Genomic DNA, 18,260 nt, shown 5'->3' with positions numbered 1-18,260 from the left:
GTACACATTGTGCTGCATCTGTAGGTACAGTGGTTAATTCTAGGATTTTCTCTGTTTGTACCTCATTTTTCCCACTTGGGGAATTTCTTTTATCTGACCAGAGGTCTTGTAAGATCTAACATTATACCACTGGCAGGGAAAACAATTCAGAGAAAAGGGAATAAAAATCAAATTTGATTGGCCCAAGATGGAAGAGTTGAAATGGACCTAAATTATCCCCTTCAACTCTTTCATTTCATGGATGAAGAAAACTTATATTCAGAAAAGAGAATTGATTTTCTTAGGAGAACACACATGACCATGAATGCAAAGTACACCGGAAGCACTAAAGTATAATAGATCATATAGTAAAATGAACAATTAATAATTTAACAACAAAATTTATTTTTCAATTATGAATATTCCTTACCATGTCTCTCACTTCCATGGGTAACAAAAAAAGAAAAAAAATTCTCATGACAAATATGTATACTAAAACAAAACAAATCCCCACTTCAGTCATATCCAAAAAAGTATATTTCCTTCTATACCAAAAGTCCATCTCATCTCTATTTAAAGATGATCAACACTTCATCATTGATCTTTTTGAATCAAGACTGGTCATGGTATGGATCAGAGATCTTGAGTCTTTCAAATTTTTTTGGCTTTACAATGTTTCTTCAAGCATTTTTTAAGTGCATTCTGAATGCCAGAATCTGTACTAGGTACTGGGAATATGAAGACAAAAATCAAAGTCTATTCTTTGTTGAAGCTGTTTTATTGCTAGAGACATATAACTATACATAAGAATAGAAAATGGAAATTTAATAATATTCATATTAATAATTCAATCTGTAATTCAGAATACCTGAATTTTACACTTTACATTGAATTTACAATTAAAATTATTTTATTTTGTCTTGCTAAGTTTGTAAATCATCACAAGAAAAAATATCTAATTTTCCAATTGCCAAATAGATATAAATCATTGTAACACAAAGCAAAAAACAAAATGAAGCAACAAAACATAGTTTTGAATCTTCACCCACAATTGTAGCTTATGAAGTTATAAACTGTTTTGGACAACTGTATTTTTGTTTGGACAATTGTTTGGACAACAATTTTTATTTAGAAATTTTTTTCTGAAGAGTTCTTTGCCTAAAGCTTCTTTCACATCTTTGTTCCTTAAGCTATAGATCATAGGGTTCAACATGGGGATCACTGTGGTATAAAACACAGCCACCATTTTCCCTTGTTCCACAGACTTCTCAGAAGGGGGAGTCAGGTACATGAAGAAGAGAGTAGAATAGAATATAGTGACTGCTGTCAGATGGGACCCACAGGTGGAGAAAGCTTTACGCCTGCTCTCTGCAGAGCGAATTCTGAAGATAGCTGGGAAAATGTACAGATAGGAGATGAGAATGATGAGCAGGGAAAAGGTGAGGTTAAATCCAGCAACCACAAACATTGATGTTTCTTTGTTGTAAGTACTAGAACAAGCTAATTTGATGAGGGGAGGATCAGCACAGTAGAAATGGTTAATCTCATTGGGGCCACAGAAAGATAAGCTATAGGTCCACATGGTTTCCATGAGACCTGTGAGGGAACCATAGACATAGGGAACTGAGATGAGAGAAGTACAGACAGTTGGGGACATCTTGCTTCCATAGAGCAGAGGATTGCAGATGGCCATATAGCGATCAAAGGCCATCACAGCCAAGATGTAGAATTCCACATGGACCAAAGCAATGAAAAGATAACACTGAATCAAACAGGCTGAATAGGAAATGGTGGCCTTTTCCACTATGAAAGTCTCTAGCATTTTTGGACTCACATTGGAAGAGAAACAAAGGTCCACAAAAGACAAGTGACTCAGGAAAAAATACATGGGTGTATGAAGCTTGGGATTGATTCGAACTAACATGATCATCCCCAGATTCCCCATTACAGTGATGATATAGATGATTAGAAAGAGAACAAAGAATAGGACCCGAAGCTCCAGGCGATGGGTTAGTCCCAAGAGAATAAACTCAGGGTTTCTGGTGACATTTCCACTCATCACTTCTCCAGTTGACTTCCACGCTCCTTGGTTCCTTATTTCCTAATACATGGGGGGGTCATTAAATATAGAAAGTAATATAAATAAGAGAAAACTTTTTTTAATTAGCTGCCTTCCATTTTCTTCCTCTTAACTTTCCTTCTTTCTGTACTTTTATTTCCATTACTTCTACTCAAAACACCTCTTGGATAAATAAGACAGATTGTGGTAGCATTCCCTAATAGTGAGAAGCAGCTAAAGGTAATCCATAAAGTATCAGCTGTAAGAGTCAGGACAACTTGGGTGCCTATTCCATCTGTTAGGAAATAAATTCCATTTTTTTTCAATTCATATTTAAATACCCCCACAAATCTATTCCTAGATTCCCAAGGAGGTCTGTGAATCCCAGTAATCATTGTTTCTGATTTTAATTGCTTACAAGTTATGTCTCCAATATTTTTGTCAGTAATAAAAATCAAATTCACTTTTCTATAGACTATAAAATATACTCTTTTAAAAAAGTAAAATTAGGAAATTGGGGGTTTATTTTTACTTATATGATCTTTACTTCCCCCAAATCATTTAAATGTCATTTACCTTGATATTATAACCACATATGCCAATTTCTTAATTATCCTAAACTTGTATTCATCTAGGATGAATTCAGTTCATTGAGATCAACCAGAGGTTGCCTTATTCACGTCATTTACCTTGAGTTTCTACTTCCCCTGAGTACTTTTGTTTTATTCTTCCTATTTAAAAATCTTTGATATTTACCAAGCAAATTAAGAATTGAATATTTTAGATTTCAACCTTTTTTCTCACCCTACCTTTGATTTTCCCTCCTGGTCCCAGCATTGTTACAAAGAAAGGAAGGAAGAAAACAGAAAAAGAAAGAAAGAAAAAGAAAAAAAAAGGAAAAAAGGTTAGAAAGGGAGACATAGAGGGACGAAGAAAGGGAGAAAGAAAGGAGATCGATAGACAAAACAAGACAAAGAAAATTTTTTGTCGTTGATACTATATTCACTGGCGGTGTCAACTTTTTTTCGTGGTCTTTAGTGTTCTTGGATTGAGCAATTGCTTTATTTTGATCTTTGATCTTTTTCTTTTTCCTGGATATGTATCTTTTTAGCATCGTATTTTTATAGTGAATTCTCTGCACATTCATTTTAGTCTCTATTTTTTCTCTGCCTCCGCATTGAAACCTTTTCTGCTTATATCTGCAGAACTTCATTCCTGAGGATGTCCTTGACATTTGGGGTTGACTTATTCAAAATTTCCAGTCACTGAATGATATTCTTCTAAAGCACTTTATACCTGAAATCTAAAGTGCATGTAAATGCATATTACATGATTTCCTTCTTCAACTTTTAAATTTTTTGATGACATATTTATTCCTGATGGCTCTTGCCTTGCCAATTATTGTTCACTAATCAATTCCTGATTATTGGGAAAAAACAAGTCTCAATTTCACTTAGCGCATTCTATCTTCTGAAGAACAAAATTATGTTTAAGACATACATTTTTCAACTACCCTGATGCTGGCAGAAAGACAATTCCAACAGATGCCTGCAGAATTAAATCTTCCAGTCAGTACATATTCATTTTTGCTTCCATGCCAGTGTTGCCATTCATTTCCCAAAGTCCTCATGCACTACTTCCTTCTGTTAAAATGACCTTTATTACAACAGTATGGAACTTATTTTCAATAACTATAAAATGAGGGTAATAATAGCTACAATATCTCCCTCATATAATTTTTGTAACGAGAGTAGGATGTAAATTGTAAAGCCTTATGCAATTATTATAATATATAAGAAAAGAAATGAGAATTACTTTTATAACTTTATAGAAAAACAAAGATACAAATCAAATAATCAACCTCATTTCTATTCACAGATAGGTATTTCATTAAATCTAAACATATTATACTTAAGGGGCAACTAGGTGGCACAGCGAATAAAACACTGGCTTTGGAGTCTGAAGGATAGGAATACAATTCTGGCCTCAGAATTTGACTCTTACTAGCTGTGTTGCCTTGGACAAGTCTCTTAACCTGAATTGCCTTGCCTCCAGGGCCATCTCCAGTAGTCCTGGTTTATATCTGGTCTCTGGACCTACATGACTTTGGACGAGAAAGTGAAGTTAGAGACTTAACTGGTGACTCACTCAAATCCAATTCTTGTGCTCATCATGGTATCACCTCCCTGATGTCATGGTCTTTTAAAATGAAGGAAAATATTATTATTATTAAGATATTATAACCATAGGTAATAAACTCATAGGTTTTATAGTCTTAAGAAACATCAGTGGCAAAGTTCCCTTATTTCTCAAAGTGAAAAATTGAGTGAGGAGCCTGTAGCAAAGATAAGATTAGAACCTACATGCTTTGTCTCTTAGTGAATTGTTGTCTCTTCTAAAAGTTGAGATCATTTTCTGTGCTAACTCCTAAATCTTTTTTTCCCTCCCTTCTTTTCCCAAGCTTAGCATTAACATACCACATTGTAAAAGAAATACAATTTAATAAAAAATCAATATGGGTAAAAATTTCTGGTTGCATTATGCAAAATTAACAATCCTACCTGTAAAAGAAAAGGTATTTTCATAGTGACAACAAGCCCCAAGAAGCAACTGTTTTAGAAGGATTTATAGCAGGACTGATAATGAGTTTTATCCCTGAAGAATTACATAGAAACACAGAAAATATAATTCAAGTGGGGAGTCTTGTATATCCCTTGGGAAAGAAATTAATTGAGAGGATTACAATTTTTTTTAAACTAGGGATTTATATATATTGCCAATTTTTTTCCCATTCATTATTACTTATGTCATTGGTCCTTCTTGAAAATGAAGCCAAATAATAGCAATATTTGTGGGGGGTCCAGCCTCCAAGGGGTCCTTGGAACCTGACAGGACGGATAGAGTCGGCAAAATGAGTTGAGTCAACAAATGGGTAAAGGCAGGAGCAGGTTGACTGACTGTCAGCTGCTTGGATTTCTTTTATAGTCTCAGAATCATGTATGCTTCAAGCATGCAAGCTAAGATTATTTCCTTGGTTACAAAAGTGTAAAATTTTCATCATAAATCATATAATTCATGTGGTTACAAGTTTAATCATGTTATTACAAGTTTAATTAATAATCATATACTTACCGGCCTCAGACACTTAATAATGACCTAGCTGTGTGGCCTTGGGCAAGCCACTTAACCCCATCTGCCTTGCAAAAACCTAAAAAAAAAAATAATCATATAATTAATTGATTTCTTATCCCTACTCAGACCATGATGACCTCAACCTTTTTACCTTATTTATTACTACATTGTATAATTGTTAATTCATTTAAAGTTATTAATTAAACAATTATTTTAATGGAAAGTTTTTTATATTTTTTGTGTAAGTAATGTTTTTCGATACACTTCCTTAACAATCTATAGTGACGGTCTTTATGCTTGTCCACCCATCCGTTAACTCTTACAATAACCAATTTTTCTTTCAGGTCTTGTTGGTAGAAACCACGGTTTCTGTGACTTTTTTATTCTTTCCCATGAAACTGAGACTGCTAGAGTTCATATATCAGTCACCTTTACTAACTATTTTCTCAACATCTTTTTCATATATTGCTGTGTATGGTAAGGGGGCGGGGCAAAACTATTAATTTCCCTGGAATTCTATCTGACCCATCTTGGATCTGTATTCCCTGTATATCTTCTGACATCTCCTTGGAATTCCCAGTGTTGGGTTTTCCAGAGATTTCATAATGTTGAAGCCTTTTGTATGCCTCAGGGAGAGGCAGTTATGTTAAATTTGGACAGTTTACAATCTGTTTTATTCAGGAAATTTCTCTGGAATCCTTCCTTTATAGTCATTCTACCATTAGAGTGAGTAAATATTGCAATCAATAATAGACCTATAAATATTGGTATGCATGGAATCCATATATATATATTATATATATATATATATATATATATATATATATATATATTGAAGAAGGAAGTGTTGTTCCATCAGGCAGTGTGACTGCCTTGAGTCTTTTTGCTGCAACTGTGTCAAACAGCTTAGAGACCCTGGCTCCCAACAAATATTTATCTGCTGTTAAGGTGTATTTGTTTTGTCATAGGTATTAAAATAATTAGAAATTTCTACAACTGGTATTGTTGTTCCTGAGAAACACTTAAAAACTTCAGGTATTTTATTAGGGCAAGTCTTACTTACTGTCTTAATGTAGTGTTATAGAGTCCTTGTATAATCCTTACATTTCATTGACACATGGAGTATGATCTAAGATCATAGACCACCAGAGCCTCAAAACTGGTTAGACAATATAACGTAGACTATCAGACCAGGTAAGGACCTGAGAATGTGTATAAATGTGGAGTATCAGAACAGGAAGGGACCGGGAAAATCACTGAATCCAAGCATTTCATTGTACAATAAAAAGGAAGGTAACTAAGAGTTGAGGTCATTGACTTCAAGTCACCAAGTCAGTAAATATGGTCATCTAAACTTGAAATGAGTTCATTCAAAGATACCTTTTTACTTTTACATATTTTTTTCTAGATTTTGTTCTGTTCTCTATATTGGAACATTTTGCCAATGCTCATGTTTTTTTTTTTTTTTTCCCCCAAGGAATCAGTTTGTATTGGATTGCCTTTTGGGATTCTCCAATAATAATAATAATAATAATAATAATAATAATAATAATAATATTCCTTTGGATTAAAAATCGGGACAGATATGTCTTACTGAATTCTAGCCTTTAACTAGTAATATTCTCATTCAAGAAGACTCATCATCTTGAGTTCAAATTTGATCTTAGACACTTACTGGTTGTGTGACCCTGGTCAAGTCACTTAGCCCTGTTTGCCACAATTTAGTCATCTGTAAAATGAGCTGAAAAAGGCACTGGCAAACTACTGCTGTATCTTTACAAAGAAAACTCCAAATGAGATCACAGAAAGTAGAACATGGCTCAAACCACTGAACAACAGCAAGAACAAATGTGCCATGAAACATTTTGAAGATATTAGGGATTCAAAGGAAAAAAAATAATGACATTGTCAGTGCTGTCAAAAAGTTTATAATCTCATGAACTGAGATCCCACTCTGGATGCTTTGTTATCTCAAATAGTTTGCTCATTCTAGCCGCAGATAGTTAGAACTATTATTTTTTTACAGGAGATTGCAACCAAATGAATAGGATGTTTATTTCAATGTAATTTTCTTTATTATAATTTAACAAGCAATAAGTGTTGTTTATGTATAAATCTCTGTGCTATGTAAATTTAAAATTTTAATTTAAATGACATAGTTCACAGCCTTCAAAGAATTTAAACTATAAAGGGTCCTCATTTTTTTTATTATATTGATAACTATTTCAATAAAACTGATTTCATGAAGACTAGACTATCTAGTCCAACTGTTTCATTTTACAAATGAGAAAACCAAGGACTGAGAAGATAATGACTTGTTCTAATTCAAGCATCTAAGGAGTCAGAGATCTGAGTCCATATCTTCTAAGAATAAATATGATGATTTTTTTTCTAATGTTTCACAAGAACCTGCATAGATGTGGCTAATTTTATACTTCGACAAATCATTATGAGAAGACAGAAACCTCACTTTGATGCAGAGAATTATGAATGGAGAAAAAAAATTATAATCAGAAACTAGTTCCGTATTTTTAATGCGTCTAAAATCTAGGAATCTTGTTAAGGGTATGGAAGATAGTTTGCTCTTGAGATGAAAATTGACTCATTGTTTCACTGTCTGATGTAAAATTTGTGTCCTGGCTCCTCATTCCCAGTCCCCAGTTTTCAACCTATCACCTGGTTTCAGTCAGGTTAGGAGGGAGGAACCTCCCCTTTTGCCCTCAGTGTCCAGATAAGGGGCTGGATTTCAGGCCATTCCTTTTTCTCTGACCCAGTCAGATCTTCCTGTCTGTTTTTCCTTCCTCTCTTTATCTATCTGTCTCTGTCTACTAAGCAACCCGGCCTAGTGTGCCTAGCGCTTGTTGTCTCTCTGGGAGGAGGAAAAGTTTCAAACCTGTATACTTTGTAAAATTCGTAATAAAATCCTGAGCAGTTTAAAGAAGATCCCAAGGAGACTCAAATTCCTTTGCCTTGTCAGTGGCCTTAAGATCTTCTGTCTTTATCTCTATATTGCATTGACAACCAATTCACTGGGGCTCTTTAAACATAAGATAGACAAACACCTTCTCTGAATCGTTTAGATCCTGATCAGACAGACTTTGGGATCATAACATTATATTATAATATGTATATATATATATATATATATATATATATATATATATATATATGATTGTTTTATATTGTTTGATTTATATATAAAACTTCACATAGCCTTTTAAATTTTGAAAATTAATTTTAAACTTTTTTTTATTAAGAATCTACTATATGCTTAGGAATGTGTTGGAAATGTAAAGAAAAAAATGAAATTGTTATTATCAATCCAACAGTATTTATTACAATTCTACTATGTCCCAGTACTGTGCTAGGCATTAAAGACACAAAAAATAGATAAAAGACAGTCCCTGCCCTCCAGGAGCTTATAGTCTAATGGGACACATGAGAACAAGTATATTAAAAAAAAAAACCAATATATTAAGGAAAAACAGCAACTAATTGCGGTGAGATTCTATTCTTGTTGCTTTGTAATTCCAAATTCCATCCACACATAATTGAGGCAGCAGACTTCCTTGTTCCACTGGGTACCTGGGAACTCATCCTCAATGAACATTCCTATTTATTCCTATTTTCTAGTTGGTTTCCATGTCACAGATACACATGAAAAAAAGCACATGGCTATGGTTGGGTTTCACGGCTGGGACTTAGGAGACTTCACATGAGAATTATATGGGCTGAATGCATTAGATAATGGATGTATTTGTGCAAGTATATGTATGTCTGGGATCTGTATGTATTTGTGTGAGTGGGTGAGCATGTGTATTTAAGCAAGTTATATGTCTCTTTTGGAGAAACTAAAAAAAAAGGGGTGAGATTCAGGAACTAGGAAAGCCAATAACAATCCAAAGATCTCACTAACTTCTCCTCTGCACCCCCCCCAATATACTGATACCAGGACTGTTATTTCCAAGTAAGAAAGTCCAGGAAAAAGATAAGACCAAAGTGTCTCCAGAAAACCTAGGGATGTCCTTTTACTCAGAAATATCAGTTGTTTGAGGCAAGATCCTTGAATAAAAAGTTCCATTTTATGGGGATGGGGATAGTGGTGTCTAGAGAAATGGCAGGGCAAATAGGAAGAGTTACTACAAGATTTATAGAAACAGAAAGTATAATGATGAGGCAGTTTGTTGGTAAGAGATTCTATGTCTTTACTCCAGCACTAATATTCCCCTGAAGGTTTGTTTCTTACTAAAATAAGCATTTCTGCTGCCTGTTTATTACTTAAACTACAGATTTCTAGAAGGAAATGAGACTAGACAAAAGTTGTAGATATATATATATATATATATATATATATATACATATATATAAATATGTATATAATCATATATTTTTCAATAGAACTATATAATCAGTGAGAGTTTACTGGAGTCTGGTATGAGGTAGGTAAAAATAACCAATGAGTTTATCTCCCTAAATCCTTACACATGAGGAAGAAAGGATTAAAGAAGGAAGAAAAGATTAAGGAAGGTAAGAAGGAATTTGGAAAGAAGGATAGAGGGCAGGATGGAAGAAGGAAAAGTAGTAGGAATAAAAGAAGGAAGGAAAAAGAAAGAAGAAGAAGAATGATGATAATAAACCTAATAACTGATAGATATATAATGCCTTGAGGGTGGCAAAGAACTTTGTAAACTTTCTTGTTCAAGTCTTCCAAGAGTTCTATGAGGTAATTATTATTATTTACCTCATTTTACAGATGAAGGAACCTAGTTTTGGAGAAATTCAAGGCTGGTTTTCATGTTAGTGAATTTTGGAGTTACCTTATTATTTCATAGTTATGTTTTATAATTCTTTCTCCAGGAAACTTTAGGTAATGCTTAGTTACAAGTCTTAAGATTCTTCCCACAATCAAGAGGCTTATTAGGAGAAATATAAAGTGTTATGCAAAAATCCATTTAAACCCAAGAGACCTTTCATAAGCAATTGGTTCTTATTGAACCAATTGTCATTACAAATATTATAACAGGAAAACAATTATCTGCTTTAATTTGACAATGTAATATTGAAGTAGCCTAGACTTCTAAAAAGAAATAGTATCTGAGTTTTTATTTGTTGTCATTTTTTTATTTGTTAGTATTTTATTTTGGAGGTGGAAGAGAGTGCAGCAAACCAATGGATTTATATAAGTAACTTGATAAATATGTTTATGGTGCTAAGAAGTTACATGAACTGGTTTGTTCCAGAACTATGATGGGAACACTTCTATCTTCTTTCCTCCAAGCCCTCTATTCATGACACCATGTGGTATAGTATTTAGTAAATTCAAGATCCCTGGAGTACTATAAATAAAAATGACCAAAATTTATTTAGAGAGATCTTTTCTGAAGAGTTCTTTGGTTAAGGCTTCTTTCACATCTTTGTTCCTTAAGCTGTAGATCATAGGGTTCAACATGGGAATCACTGTGGTATAAAACACAGCCATCATTTTCCCTTGCTCCACTGAGGCCTCCGAGGGTGGTCTGAGATACATGAAGAAAAGAGCTGCATAAAATATAGTGACAGCCGTCAGGTGAGACCCACAGGTGGAGAAGGCCTTGCGCCTGCTATCAGCAGAGCGAAGACGGAAAATAGCCGGGAAGATGTACAGATAGGAGATAAGAATGACAAATAGAGAAAAGGTAAAGTTAAACCCGGCAACGACAAACATAGACAGTTCTTTGTTGTAGGTACTAGTACAAGCTAATTTGATGAGGGGAGGATCAGCACAGTAGAAATGGTTAATCTCATAGGGACCACAGAATGATAAGCTATAGGTCCACATGGTCTCCATGAGACCTGTGAGGGAACCATAGACATAGGGAACTGAGATGAGAGAAGTACAGACAGTTGGGGACATCTTGCTGCCATAGAGCAGAGGATTGCAGATGGCCATATAGCGATCAAAGGCCATCACAGCCAAGATGTAGATTTCCACATGGACCAAAGCAATGAAAAGGTAACACTGCACCAAACAGGCTGAGTAGGAGATGGTGGTCTTTTCCACTATAAATGTTTCCAGCATCTTTGGACTCACATTTGAAGAGAAACAGAGGTCTGCAAAAGATAAGTGACTCAGGAAAAAGTACATGGGTGTGTGAAGTTTGGGACTGATTCGCACTAGCACCATCATCCCCAGGTTCCCCATCACCGTGATGAGGTAGATGATTAGAAAGAGGATAAAAAATAGGACCTGAAGTTCTGGACGTCTGGTCAGTCCCAGGAGCATAAACTGAGGATGTGCTGTGACATTCCTACTCATCACTTCCTCAGATGAGATCCAGGCTTCTTGACTCTGCCTCAAGATTCATTAAAAGGAAATGTTAAATTATTATTATTTAGCATCTTAATCATCTTTCTCTGGTGGATCTCCTCAGAATAAAACTTCCTTCCCAACCTCTCTTCTATTTTCTTTCCCGTTTTCCTTGGCCTCTTCCCCACTCTCTTCTCTCTTCTGTGAGCCAGTACTATTTCAGGCTCTTCTCCTTTCTCTCCTTCTTTTCTCTAAGCTGGATTCACATGTTCCAGGTCATGTTGCTTGAATAATATGAAGCCATCTCCATGCAGTTGGATCTATGTTGATCTAAACTTCTCTTTTCCTTTTTTTCCCTTTTAAGCACGTTATCCTTTCTTAGCCTCTGCTAATCCGCCTGTCCTTTAAGACACTCACTATCTAGTTGTTTCTCCACAGGACCCACCTTGTGGATTTGTGTAGTAGTTTGTGGACTTTATAGTAACTGAGTCAAAGATTGGTGACTTTTTCACTAAAAGAGTCCACATAGATTTATCTTTAAACCTCCTTTTTCCAAAGTCCAAGAGTCCAAATTGCTGCATTTGTAGCCTTCAGAAACTTCTCCAAAAATAATCAGTAGAAGTTCTGGATTTGGGCTAGGTCCACCTTTGTTCAGAACTATCAAATTCATGGTTAATGCCCAAGTTCTAGGCCATTTTACTCTTCTACATAAATACAACAAAGAGTTCTCACAATGCCAAAAAAGGTAGAATCATGGACTCTGAGTTTCTAATTCTCTTCTATGTGTGGTCAACAATTCTTCACCCTCTGACTCAAAGGGAGAGAAAAGGGGAGAAAGGAAAAGAAGCTGGAGTAGCCAAAAAGAAAAGAAAAAGGAAGGAAATCTAGATTAACAAGAATCTAGTCTCGTGGAGCTGGGGCCATATTGTTCCAGCAGCATGGGCTGGAGCATGTGGATCCATTTCAGAGAAAGGAAGAAAAGAAGAGAGTATAAAGCATCCTGGCTGAGAGTCAAGGAGAAAAGGGCTCTCCCTCCTTGGTGGATTTTTGTCCAAGTATATTCCCCTGGTGGGTGAGAAAAGGATGGCGCTTGAGGTTTAGCACCTGCCTCTTGTTTTTTCCTGTGGGCAAGCCACAGGAATAGTCCCCAAGTAGTGGCTAAGATAGCACTCACTGCACATGACTAGCATTCTACATACTGTTCCTTCTCCTACCCCAAAGTGCTGGACCAAAAAAGTTGAAAGGGGCTTAGGAAATGGAAATCATAAAGAGCCAACACAAAATGGCCACTCCCCTCCCGCCTCCCCTGCCCAGTACAGAAGAGTTTCAAAACAATTAACAGCATTTCTCTTGATCCAGATTTACCCTACTTCATTCATATGCTTAACATCTCAGGCACCCCCCCACCCAAGTTAGCTTGCTCTTTTAATTGAATCTGAATGTCTATTGGGATAGTCCCAGATAAGCAACAGGAGAGTCTGTGATTAAAATAATGAAAAGATTTGCTATTCATAATGTATAAACTTATATTGTGTTTTTATTAGATAATAAGCTCCTTGAGGACAAGAACTGCCTTTTGCTTCTCTTTTTTTTATTTGCCCTCAGTGTTTAGAGTATCACACCCTTACATGCAGGAAGTCTGCGAATGTAATTCAAGAAATCTTGAGTTTACAGGTAAATTTCATTTTAAAAGACCAAACCTTAAACCACTTAAAATCATTCTGTTTGTCATGGATTTGCCAACAATACACCCCAGGCAAATCCCCAATTTGGTCATTATTTGGACCCTGATTGGCTCAAATGAATGTAAATAGCAATTGTTTTTATTTTGATCAGAAAACACAGGGTTACTTTTCCCTTCCAGACTTATTTTTTTTTTGAGTAGATAAAAAGGAATAGACTTTCTTATGTAACCATAATCACTGAATGGCTTCAGTTAAAATGAGACTTGCTAAAGACTTTAGCTTAAAAAGACTGAGGTATCCCACTCCATCCAGGGTCATCCTGCATTTGTCCTGTTCCATATCTGGTCACTGGACCCAGATGGATTTGAAAGAGAAAGTAAGATAGGAAACTGTTCAGTGCCCCCTCACTTAGACAAAGTTCACTTGCAATATTATGGCATGACCACCCTGATGTTATGGTCCAATTTGAGAAAGAAAGGCAAGCAACAACTACTCTGTGTTTAACATAGTGTTTGACACACACTCAATATATAATAAATGATCGTTGATTGGCTGATTGCCCATTCTAGACCCTTTATTTCATGATACAATAGACCTTTGAGCTAGGTAGTACACATTATTATTAGCCTGATTTTTCATGTGGAGGTCATAAAGTCAGCTAGTGAGCAAAAACAAAAGCAAAGATTAAAGTGCAGCTCTTCTTCTAAGTTCAATGTTCTAGATATTACAGCAGCGTGCATCCAATATCATAGCCCATTAGTGGTAAAACAAACAAACCACTTCCTGCCTCTAATAAAACATCCTTTTCCCTGTACGGGTAAAAAGAGCAAGGTACAAAAGGAAGAAAATGTGACTTTTTCTTTCTCAAATAAAATTAAGGCTAGAATCTGATTCTCATAGCACTTACTATACTTTCCTTTTTATTGTATTATATTGAATCCCTTTCCTGTCCAGACAGATACTGGTAACTCTTTATCTAGTTGTAATATGATTTACTAAATATTTATTTCTTCTTTCTTGATTTAGGTATTTCTTGAAATGTAAAAGATTCAACCCTAAAACCCTAGGTCCAACATATAAAGGAAAATAAATTACTTTGCCTCCCTTTAATCCAAGAACCTTTAACTCAAGAACCTTTTAAGAAATCCATTAAGTCAAAATTATTTTCTTAGAATTATTAAGAAATATCCATTTTTAATTCAGTAAATATCAAGAAAGAGAGAGGGAGAGATAACCCTTTACCTTCATACTCCCTAGTTATTTCCCTCCCACTAGCACAAGATGAATTTATATACCGGTACCACTATGCATTTTGGGAGATTTAATAATGAAGCGTTTGGTTATGTTACAGAAAAGAATAGTGTGCTAATGAACCTCCAGGATATCTCAAATTATGAATGATCCTCCTTTGTATTTAGGTAAATTTTCTCTCTATAGATCCCACTTTCATCATATTCAAATGAGGAGAACTAAAGAAACTATCATCTCTAAGACCTATTTTAGAATTAATCATCAAGGATCATCAATTCATTTGAGAGGAAAAGGGTTCTAAAAACAGTTATAACCTTACACATACCTGTATAGCCAACTTTTTCAAAACTGTGAAGTACCCTAAGTAATCATCTAATTTGACTCCTTCATTTTAGCCAAAATAAAACAAAACTCAGAGAAAAGTGATTTACTTAAGGTAATTACTGTTGAAGGCAGGATGTGAATGAACTCAGTTCTGTGGCTAATTTGAGGTCCAATTCTACTAAACAAAGGCAATTTCTACCTCATCACTTGACAATTACTAACCTCATTTTATTATTCCTGCCAGGACAAAAAGAACATCAGAATTATCAATAGTACCTTTTGACTCTAATGTCTAGCACATACACACTAGCTTTTGGAATAGTGTTGGCCATGTCCAAGGAGCCCCTGTGTACATGTGAGTAAATTAAAGGAAGATTAAATAGTTCTGAATGCTCCTCCCCAGAGAATTTCTACAGAATGTTGAACTATAGCAATTAAAGGGATGTTCCTCTAATTATCTATGGGGATTCTTAATTGACATAACAATTTAGCAAGGGAACTAGATTCAGTTTTCCTCATGTTCCATTCCTTTGTATCTTGGGTGCATCTATTTACCATATGGCTTGTTTTTAAGTCTTAAATGTACATGTTGCCCCCTCTTGTAGAATTAATTTGAAGGACAATGATTACGTTTGTCTTTGGATTCCTAGTTCTACTTATAAAGTAGGCTATTATCAAGTATTTCATGTATGTTGACAATATGATATGATATCAATTAATTACATACTCATATGAATTCATATATGCATACATAGTGACAAATAAAAACACATATCTATATACCCATATATATATAATTCCCATGCTAAAAACTCAAATGTTTCTCTGTTATGATTATGTTAAAAAGCAAACCAGTATATTTACAATTTAAAGTCTCGAGTATCTGCTTCCTGCTTATCTTTCCAAAATGATCTCATCTTACCGTCTTCCATAACCCCCTTTCAGTTGTTCCCCTATATGCAAATGAAATTCCCACTTCTAGATTTTAGTCCTGATTGTTTTACATACTTCAAATGCTCTTCTTCCTTACTTTGATCTCTTGAAATTCTTATTTCTCCCACTGAAGTTTCTCCTTCTCGACTAGGTATCATTCTTCTGAATCTGCTCTCAAACATTACTAGTTGTGTTACCCTGGGCAAGTCACTTAACCCTTATTTAATCTGTTCATTTTATGTAAAATAGGGATGCATTGGAGGGGGAAATAACAAACCACTTCAGTATCTTTGCCAAGGAAACCCCATGGATCATGGAGTCACATATACATACATATATACATATATATATATATATGTATATATATATATATATATATATATATATATGTTCAAGCATGACAGAATAACACTATAACAATAGTTACAACAGATCATCTTAGTCATTAGTCCTTCACATTTGCACCAGATCTTATTATATTTGGTATACATTTTAATTGAAATTTCTATATATGCTATTTTTTCTCTAACTATAATCCCCCTGAGGGATGGGAAAGACATAGCTACATAGTGATTCTTCTTAAAAAATAAAGGGTAAGGAACTCTAAAGAACTGCAAGTTCAATATTGTATCATCTGTAAGGCCTATCCAAAAGAAATGACAGTGCTATCCTCTAGTACAGGCAATAATGGAGGAATGAAGCTGTGGATTTCTTTTGCTACTCTACTTTGACCAGAGTTCTGAATAGTTAGTTCCGAATAATATATTTTAGGAAAAAACCTTGAAAATCTCCAGTATGTCTGGAGTAAGGTGATCATTACAATAGGACAAGTGAAAATATTGCCTAAATAGCATTTAAAGGAAAGGTCTGATTGTTTTGAGGGTTCAGTAAGATGGCAGGAGGGGATGGATAGAAGACATGAATGTTTTTATATATCTAAAGATCTGTGAGATAGAAGGGACCACCTCTGCTTAAAGCCTAAACACTCAAGGAAGAACACTGAGTTGAAAGTTTCAAAAAAGATTTTTAAAACTATAGTCTTAAAAAAAAACAAACTATAAAATTCTATCCCAAAATGATAGGATAACGTTGTTTTGGGAAATGTTGGGTTGCTCCTAATTTATTTGCTTTTTATTATTTATTTATTTGTTTTTGATATGTTTCTTTATTTGCATACTATCTCATCTTTAGAGTGCAAACATAGTGAAAGAAAGGAATTTTTTTTTAAATTTTGCCTCTCTAGCATCTGGTGCATACAAACCACTTAATCAGTGATTATAAATTTATCAATTCTGCATGACTACATGATGGATGTGTTGAAGAGGATATCTTTGTCAAATGGTCTTTGCAGTTTGGTAATTATTTTTTTTTAAATAGCACTTTCCCCCAATTATATGCAAAGACAAATTTCAACATTTGTCTTTGAAAGGTTCTTTGAATTTTTTCTCCCTTCTTTCCTTTCCTCCCCCCCTCCCCAAGACAGCAAGTAAGATAAAATAGGTTATGCATGTGTAATAATGTATTTTTATGTTAGTCTTTTTGTAAAAGAAGAAAAGAACAAAAGGAAACACACACATACATACAAAGAAATAAGTGAAAATGGTACATCTTATTCTATATTCAGATTCCATCAACTCTTTCTATGGATGAGGATAACATTTTCAATATAATTTTTTTGGAATTGACTTGGATCGTTGCAATACTAAGAAAGCCTAAGTCAAACATAGTTATTGTTACTATGTATGATCTTCTCCTGGTTGTGCTCACTTTAATCAGCATCAATTCAATGAAGTTGTTCCAAGTTTTTTGAAATCTACCTGCTCAGTATTGCTTGGATCATAGTATTATATAACATCATTGCATTCATATAGCATGACTAATTTGGCCATTCCCCAGTTAATGGACATCCCCTCAATTTCTAATTCTTTGTCACTACAAAAAGAACAACTATGAATATTTTTGTACGTGTGGGTCCTTTACCCTTTTTTTAGGATCTCTTTGGGATACAGACCTAGTAGTGGTTATTGTTGGATCAAAGGGTATGCCCCTTTTTATAATCTTTGTTCATGGGTCCAAATTGCTCTCTGGAATGATTGAATCTGTTCACAGTTTCCCCAACAATGCATTAAGTTCCAGTTACCCCACATTTTCTACAACATTTATCAATTTTCTTTTCTCTCATATTAGTTGATAGGTGTGAGATGGTACCTCATATTTTTTATATGACTATAGACAGTTTTTATTTCTTCATCTGAAAACTGCCTGATCATATCCCTTGAGTATTTATCAATTGAAGAGTGACTTGTATTCTTATAAATTTGACTCAGTTCTCTATATCTTTTAGAAATGAGGCCTTTATCAGAGATTCTTCTTGTAAAAATTGTTTCCCAACTTTCTGTTTTCCTTCTAATCTTCGTTGCATTGATTTTGTTTGTGCAAAAACTTTTTAGCTAAATAAAATCAAAATTATCCATTTTTCATTTTGGAATGCTCTCATTGTCTTGTTTAACTATAAATTCTTCCCTTTTCTATGCAGGTAAGGCTATTCCTTGTCCTCCTAATTTTCTTATGAAGTCAGTTTTTATGTTTAAATCAAGTTCTCATCTTGACC

The 18,260-nt window shown here is 34.6% G+C and overlaps 2 protein-coding genes across 2 annotated transcripts; both read right to left on the bottom strand.

Annotated features, from left to right (window-relative positions):
- Positions 1 to 1,045: 1,045 nt before the first annotated feature.
- LOC141519534 (olfactory receptor 5M8-like) lies at positions 1,046 to 2,038 on the bottom strand. The gene has a single exon (XM_074231753.1). The coding sequence runs from the start codon at positions 2,036 to 2,038 to the stop codon at positions 1,046 to 1,048; it is 993 nt and encodes a 330-aa protein (XP_074087854.1).
- Positions 2,039 to 10,529: 8,491 nt separating this feature from the next.
- On the bottom strand, positions 10,530 to 11,465 carry LOC141516814 (olfactory receptor 5M8-like). The gene has a single exon (XM_074227787.1). It carries the CDS (start codon positions 11,463 to 11,465, stop codon positions 10,530 to 10,532), a length of 936 nt encoding a protein of 311 aa, XP_074083888.1.
- Between the last annotated feature and the right edge of the window lie 6,795 nt (positions 11,466 to 18,260).

Source organism: Macrotis lagotis, chromosome 3 (genome assembly GCF_037893015.1).
Source record: "Macrotis lagotis isolate mMagLag1 chromosome 3, bilby.v1.9.chrom.fasta, whole genome shotgun sequence".
Lineage (NCBI taxonomy): Eukaryota > Metazoa > Chordata > Mammalia > Peramelemorphia > Peramelidae > Macrotis > Macrotis lagotis.
Note: the sequence above shows the minus strand (reverse complement) of the source record. Positions and strands in the feature narration are given on the sequence as shown.

Excerpts from the sequence above, each read along its gene's own strand:
- LOC141516814 (XM_074227787.1), bottom strand. The coding sequence starts at position 11,465 with ATGAGTAGGAATGTCACAGCACATCCTCAGTTTATGCTCCTGGGACTG.
- LOC141519534 (XM_074231753.1), bottom strand. The coding sequence starts at position 2,038 with ATGAGTGGAAATGTCACCAGAAACCCTGAGTTTATTCTCTTGGGACTA.